The following is an 8507-nucleotide window of genomic DNA, read 5'->3' on the forward strand; positions in this document are numbered from 1 at the left end:
GCTCACCAATGGATCCTTTACAGTGAATGGGTGCCATCAGAATGATTCAGACGAGACAACATTGGAGAAAGCAATATTATGGATAGAGAAAACAGCAGTTTTAAGTTTTGAGATGAATTTGTTTATTGCAAACACACAGCTTTACTTATAAATTATTGTGATGTTTTTATCAGCTGTTTGGACTCTCATTCTGACAGCACCCATTCACTGCAGAGGATCCTTTGGTGAGCAAGTGATCTCCAAATCTGTTCCACTTAAGATACAAACTCATATACTGTACATATTGGATAGCCTGAGGTTGAGTGCATTTTCATCAAATTTCACTAAAACTAACAAAACTATTCCTTTAAAGTGATCTGAACCAAATCTGAACAAAGTCACCATTCACATGGAATATGAGCAAAAACTCGTTGAGGGTCAAATAAAGGGTAAATAAATGACCAGGAAAAAATAGCGCAAACAAACATAATGCCTAGATCAGGGATTAGGGTTTGAGCTAAACTCTGCAGGACAGTGACCCTCCAGGACCGAAGTTACCCATCCCTGGTCTACAGACCTCAGTGCGGAAAAATTGTAGTGATGGTTTATAATTTCTTTCAGCAGCAGAGGGCATCAGCGATCCATAACCAACAACGTGAAAGCGGAGTTTTTAACAGCGTTCATCCAGACAAACTCTAATAAACATTCAAGCACGCTACAGCTTTACTATAATACATTTAACCGGCAACATGAAGTATACGCATATTTCTTAGGAAGTTTAAGCTTTTCTCTGTACCCTGTCGCTTCTAATAATCAGCTTCGGCGATCCAGGTCTCTAAACTTACCCAAACACTTAATAATACGTGTAATAATCATCATCTGGAATCAGAGATCCCGAAATTACATGAACAAACAAGCTGTGATGACGATGTGGATGCGTGCTTCTCATAACCAATCGCTATGCGATTTATGTTGCATGCATGCAGCTCTCAACATGTAAATGAATGACGTTGGCAGGATGAGCACAGGCGCTCAGACAGCATTCAACAGTAACTTTCCGCTGCAGGTCAGATGCGCGCTCGAACTGGACGGACTGAGCGAAACGGGAGCTGCGTGAGTTTAACGGGAGGATATACTCAATAAAGTAACATTCCTGCCGCTTCAAGAAGAGAGAGGGCGAAATAAAGGTATGTAACACACACACACACACACACACACACACACATATAGTGGTCCGTTACCGCTTTAAAGAAAGCAAAGACTAGTATTAAAAGGAAGCCATATTATGGGATATATGTATACAAAGTAGTAGCAGTGCAAATAATTAGCCTCATCTCTTAAATTGCATATATATTGTTGTATTGATCAATGTATCTGTGACTAAATGAAATTTGGTCTCTTTTTTTTTAGCATTTTGTATGTTATTGTCTTAGATTTGCCTTGATGGAGTTGCATATTAGTCATTCCACTATAAGGAAGCTTTTTGTTTCCCTTAGATATATTAAAATATAACTAATGTAACAATGAATACGACTTAACTTTTAACTATATCTTATACATGTTCACCAAACACATTAAAATCCTTTAACTTTATTCTTTTTCCTGTTGATTTGCTTCATGAAACTCTTTTGATCTGTCCACTGCCCTGTGTTTCTCCCTTGTTGTATTATCATATATGCACAGTGATTATGAAAATAAAAGCTAATGTTTGATAATCATATATATTTGTTAGATTTTAGGTTTTAGCAAAAAGACTTTAAGTTGTGCCCCCAGGTTATGCATCAACGCCGTTGCATCCTAACTCACTCAAACTAACATCTTAGAATTATCACAATGATGTCCAATTTCACAAAAATAACTAAATAAATAAATAACTGACATAATGACAGTCATCCAAAGATTTGAACTCTTCAAGGATGGGGATTGTCAGTAGAAGACGATTTTAAATAGTCAACCCTTTCAGCGTGGTTTTGTATGGTAAACTCATTAATAAAAGTGCCATGACAATTCATTTCATGACCTTGAACACTAAACTAGTTATGGCTAAATTAGCTTAAAAAAATGGAATGACCATAAAATCTAAATATGATGTCATAATTCCCACAACATTCTCCAAACTTGGCTGTTGTATGTTAAGTCTAGTCTAACTTACGTTGATGCATGAGGTCTAGAGTATATCTGTGTACACACACAAATGTGTTTGTGCTTGTATCAGTGCCCATAAGCAAGGGGTGAAATTTACAAGAAATTACTTTGAAATAATTTAAACACAGTGCCAAAGGCCTCTGGTTGCCAGATGATTTTCGGATTGCCAGCACAGACGTCACCATACATGCCAAATCATGTCTAGGCCTTTTGTGAGCTCACTGAGAGCAACTATTTTATGATTATTTTTCTTGACAGGTTACAGTCAAGAAGGATAAAAGAGGTTTTCAGGATTTTCAAAACTTCCTACTGATCAAGGAACATTGTAATATACTAGATGGCATGTTTGTCTGTTTTAAAGGCCATGAGTTAAGCTGCCTCAATATCCGCCCTAAGCAAAGCCATAATTAAAGGACAGCGCTAAGTAAGAGGATCTGTCAGCATTATTCTAATGACACCATGATATAGACATAAAACACATTGTATTCAACAGCCTCACCATTCTTTGAAAAATACCACACAAACAATGCTCCTAATAACACTTCCCTTGTTTTCTAACACTCCACAGAAATCTGTTTAATATTCTCTTTCACACTTTCTCCTTTTCATTTACTTTCCCTCTCACCTAAAAACTTACAATACAGTTATTAAAAATTCATTTGTATAGCCTATAACAAACTTCAGGAAGAGCATCTTGACAGTTCACCCAGAACTCCCCATCACTGCAACAGGTTCCCCTTTTTCTCTACAGTAAATTACTTCTCTAAATGATGTCTGCCTTTGTTATTTTAGCATGCCTTTGGCAGTGTTATTTTAGCATTATTTAGTATTTAATTTGTATTACTATTGTAATATTTATTAATATTTCTATTTTTATATTTTGAGTTTTCATCTTAATTTTAGTAATTTTGTTTCTAATTTTGTCTTGTCATTTTTAAGACTTTGTCTTGTTATAAAATTTTGTTTAGATTTCATTTTATTTGATTTCAGTTTTAGTAATTTTATTACTTTACCTTCAGCTGAATTTATTTCAGTTAGTTTGCAACATTTCAAATTTAAGTTCTAAACTTTGGAGTTTTTCACCTAGTATTTATTTCAGCTTTATTTCAATTAATTAAAATTTTTTTTGTTAATGATAAGAACACTGGGCACTACCATTAGCCAGAGCAATTTGATCAATTTGGGTCTTATTGTCAAAATAACGTGAAATTTTATTACTATTATTTTTTTTATTTTTTTTTGTAGGTCTTTGTACTATCCAGCCTTTAACTGTTGAATAATTGAACAGGATTTGTGAGTGTGCGTGAGCGTGAGTGCACTAGTGTGTCAGCTTATGTGTTCACAGTTTTATTACCCTTCAGCATTCCACTATGACTTCTGTCTGTTCAACAGACTGCACAGGGTCGAGTCCTTCAGACCACCAGCAGAATGAGTATGATGCAAGCCCGTTTCAATATTTTACCATGCTTCGTATACCCACCTGCAGACACCAGTGTTGTCCCTGTCACACTGCAGCCTGGAGCAAAGTTTAGATGGCTTGTTTGGTTGTGTGCATGCTGTTTAAACCATGACAGTCTGAAAGGGAGACAGGAAGGGATTTCTTTTAGGGATCACGGACTGAACAAACATGCAAATGCTGCAACCTATCTTGTTGGAGCACGGATTTAGATCAAAGTGTCTTTTTTTGTTAAAGGAATAGTTTATGCATAATGATAATTGTGTGATTATTTACTCACCTGCTTCCACCCTGCGTTTTTCTTTTTCTGTGAAACCCAAAATTAGATGTTTGGTAGAATATCTGGGTGTCTGTTTTCAATTTAAAAAAAAGGTGGAGGGTAATTTATACTGCCAAACTGTAGCTAGGACGAAAAAGCACCATAAAAGTAGTCCCATATGACAAATAGTCTGAAGCCATGCAAACATTTATAGTACAAGAGTCATTTGGATAAAAATTGTAATTGTTTTTATAAATTATTCTTTGTTATTCATTGATAATATTCCCCTCACTTAATTCAGAAATTAAATTTTTGATGCCAAATACCATTAATGTTTTAATCATGATAATCCAAAAAAAAAATTAGCTTTTGTGTTTCATGGAAGAAAATTAGACTGGATTGAAATGACGTCATAATGTTAGTATTGAGGCAAACTATTCCTTAAGTATTGCTCAAGCTTATGTATTTGTGTGCTAGTGTTATGATCTGAAAGTTCTCATTATGATACAAAGTTTCGAACAATATATACACTACCGTTCAAGTAGTGGGGTCAGTAAGATTTTACTTTCATTCTGCAAGGTTGCATTAAATTTATTAAAAGTGACATATTAGAATGATGAAGAATCATGTGACACTGAAGACTGGAGTAAGGATGCTAAAAATTCAGCTTTGCTTCACAGAAATAAAATTCAATTTAAAATACATTCAAGTAGAAATAAGTTGTTTTAAATTGTAATAATATTTCACAATATTAATGTCTTTATTGTATTTCTGATCAAATAAGTGCAGTTTTGGTGAGCATAAGAGAGTTCAAACACATTTTTAACAACCCCAAACTTTTAAACTGTAGTTTAGGCTCTCTTTTAAGTATCTATATCATTTTCAATTGCCACAGATACTTTAAACTTTGCATTTCATTAATCAACAGGCCTTTATTTTTATAGTACAGAAGTAAAAATGATAAAACATTATATATATATATATATATATATATAAATAAAAAAAAATAGAATCCTGTGTAGTTTAGATGAATTTCGGCCTGATTTATGTTTTGTTTTCCTATTAGAATGACAGATATAATGAACAACCCAGAACACAGTCGGCAAGACTTCACTGTGAGTGACACTGGAGAGCAAGGCGTTTCATTTCAGGTTGGTATCTAATCTTTTCATTGGTCATTTCACCACCACACTCCCATGGCGTTCAAGCCCATAGAACTTTCTCACATTTTCAAAAAACATCTTTTTCTTATAATGAAATTGAATGAGAACTATCAGCTTCAAAACACACATATATACGCACACACACACACTCACACAAAAACATAAAATATGTCTATATGACTCTGCTATATTCCAAGTCTTCCGATGTCATGCAATTGCTTTGGGTGTATAATTGATTGGAATTCAAGATGTAATTGGCTGAATCTCTATCATTCAAAGCTAGTGTATGGATACTTTTTTGGTGTTTTGTCAGCTCTTTGTTGCTTGACAGCCCTGGTCCACTTTCACTTTCATTATATCAAAAAACAGCCAAGTTATTTTTCAGAAACTTAAGTTTGTGTTCCACTGAAAAAAAGAAAGTCATACAGGTTTGGACCAAAATGGTGTTTTGAGTGTAATAAGAGATTTACAGTATTGGGCTGAACTATTCCTTTAAGCCAATAAACTTGCTGTAAGTGGAACATTCAGCATCTCTCTTACAGGTAAAACTATCATCATCTATTTTCAGATTTTTCCAGACGCACAGGAGCGCCATCCCAAGGTGTTCAAGCGCTTGCCGTCCATCGTAGTGGAGCCCACAGAGGGAGAGGTGGAGAGCGGAGAGTTACGTTGGCCCCCAGATGACCTGAGAAGCACAGACCCTTCCGGCCAAACACACACACCGACGTCCGCTTCACAAACCCAGATATCACACAGCCAGAGTACAGGTGTGTAAGAGAATAATTAATGTTCTCTCATTATTGATATTAACATTAAAGGGTTAGTTCAGCCAAAAATCAAAATTATGTCATTAATGACTCACCCTCATGTCGTTCCAAACCCGTTCTCATTAGCAGTCCATGTGACATCAGGGTCAGTTAGAATTTATTGAAGCATCGAAAATCCATTTTGCTCCAACTGCTGTGACAGTTGACGTACAGTACGACGCTGCTGACGTGTTTTCTTTGTTATTGGGCGCGCCAGAAAACACGTCAGCAGCGTCGTACGTCAACAGTCACAGCAGTCGCGTTCACAACAGACCCGGAAGAGAAGACAATGCTGAATAAAGTCGTTATTTTTTAACCAAAATGTATTTTCGATGCTTCAAAAAAATTCTAACTGACCCTCTGATGTCACATGGACTACTTTGATGATGTTTTTATTACCTTTCTGGACATGCACAGTATACTGTACATACATTTTCAATGGAGGGACAGAAAGCTCTCGGACTAAATCTAAAATATCTTAAACAGTATTCCGAAAATGAACAGAGGTCTTACGGGTTTGGAACAACATGAGGGTGAGTCATTAATGACATAATTTTCATTTTTGGTTGAACTAACCCTTTAACCTACACTACAGTGTGCAATGATCTAAAGAGGAACAAATAAATATACACTTCCTGAAGTCTGCTTGTACGTGTTTCAGTTTAGAGAAGTTCATTTGTAAATGACTTGCATGCATTTTCTCCCCTCAGATGAAGTCATGTGCAGCAGCCTGGAAACATCAGGGGCAGCTGAGCATAACTGAAATTTAATAAATACGTTGTCACAAGTCTATCATTATCACAAGTCTTGGTTCTCACAACATTTTCTCACTTCAAAACTGACAAGCAACACAAGCAGCCAATCTGGCAGGCAGGTGTGAATAAGAACAGAGATCACAATGCTATATCTGAGCACTCTTCATAACACATTCATAGCTTTAAAAAGACATTTGAAAGTCTTTGGTACTTTTTAAAATTAAACTCTTGATGTATTTTATTTGTGAAAAGTGGCTTTAACAGTCTTAAATTCGCTTCAGGCCTACTTGTTTTTCCTGATGCAGAAATTGTGGTTATAAAACTGCTGCATCAGTGTACAGTATCCTCTACATTTATGTCTGAGAATATGCTGAAAATGTGTAGAATATGGATGACACGACAAAAACCAATTGTATGATCAGTTGAAAAATATGAATGAACACAATATTATTCAAAATAAATGTATAAAAACACAGTTCCTGGATCTCAAGTAAGAAATGTACAGTCAGAAAGCCAGTATTGCTCTATTATTTAGTTTTATTGACCAGCTGACTTTATTAGTTCACTTAATACATGGTTACTTATTAAATAAATGGATGTAAAATATTGATTCAATTAAATTAATTTAATATATGTGAGAAGTATAAGATCACAAAGTGATACAAAATAGTTTTTGGGCACTTTGCATATCCATGTCCAATATAGTTAGAAATTTATTGATTTGTTATTATGCGCTCCACTTTGAAGTATCACAGAAGCCTGTGAATACATAGTCTAAAAAGATTGCATTGACCACTGTGAATATTGCATTCATGTGAAAATTATTCAATACACGGTCGGCGGCTGAAAACTTTATGCGAGCAGACCCCATTCTGTCTCCACACCATCTGGCTTAGGCTTGTGAGTCGTGAGATAATTAGTCGTTTCTGTGTACTATTACTATTTTCTTTCTTAGGGTTAGGAATTTAAACAGACACCTATCCTTGAGTATTATAAAACTCGTTTGAACCGTACAACAGGCATGAATGATAAACCAAATCATGCTGGGAAATACTGGGGAGGCCAACTCTGATATTGTGACTGCGAGTATTGCACATACAGGCATAAGTCACTTCAAATTGCATGTACATTTTAACATAATATCTACTTTAACAGTGATAGCTAAGATGTTGTAGTAATATTGATGTGATTCTTGAACCACTTCACAATATACATTGCACTCATGATATTTTCTTAATATCTAAACTCCCATAGTGAAACTGATTGGTGTGTATCAATGTTTATAGCCTATATTTTGAAATCACATTTTGTCTACTGTAATATTTACATAATCCTGTAACAAAAGCCTTGTGTTCGCCTTATAAACAATTCCCATCACTATCATAAGAGGTTTCGCCATCAAGATTTATTTATTTTTTTTAAGTTCTGACTTTTAGTCCTTTTTAATGAATAACTGGAAATCTGGAAATAACTAGGATATACATCTGAAAAACCCTTATAATATATTTTTTTTTATTTGATTTTATTTTATAAATATTTCTATTTAAGATTGTTGCCTCGATTTCATCATTAAACATTGTAAAAATTAATTGATATTTTGATATTACACTTGGTCTTAATATGTACACCTTTTTTTGTTTATGCATTTATTTGGTAAGTTTAAATAAAGATTAATATTAGATAACTCCTGAGTTTGTGTTCTCCTTTGTTTTAATCTATTCATATTTACACCATTTAGCTCAGAGAAATGCTCCCTTAGAAACTATTATTGCATTGTTTTGTGTAGTTTACAATCCCACACAGCAAGTTCTCTTCTCTGCTCAGTATCCCCATTATTCCCAAAATGACAAGGAATAATGGGAATTTTGTTTTGGATGAGCATATTAATTTGATCCTGTCAATCACATAGCTCAAATCAGGTTGTAGTTGCAAATAAAACAAATA

General features: G+C 34.7%; 1 protein-coding gene across 1 annotated transcript; it reads left to right on the forward strand.

The window, feature by feature from the left end:
- The first annotated feature begins 916 nt into the window (after nucleotides 1-916).
- On the forward strand, nucleotides 917-7037 carry LOC122147193 (protein LBH-like). The gene is made up of 4 exons (XM_042768574.1): nucleotides 917-1166; nucleotides 4906-4990; nucleotides 5571-5769; nucleotides 6519-7037. The coding sequence occupies exons 2-4, from the start codon at nucleotides 4907-4909 to the stop codon at nucleotides 6569-6571; spliced, it is 336 nt and encodes a 111-aa protein (XP_042624508.1). The 5' UTR covers nucleotides 917-1166; nucleotide 4906; the 3' UTR covers nucleotides 6572-7037.
- Nucleotides 7038-8507: the final 1470 nt, after the last annotated feature.

Source organism: Cyprinus carpio, chromosome A13, assembly GCF_018340385.1.
Source record: "Cyprinus carpio isolate SPL01 chromosome A13, ASM1834038v1, whole genome shotgun sequence".
Lineage (NCBI taxonomy): Eukaryota > Metazoa > Chordata > Actinopteri > Cypriniformes > Cyprinidae > Cyprinus > Cyprinus carpio.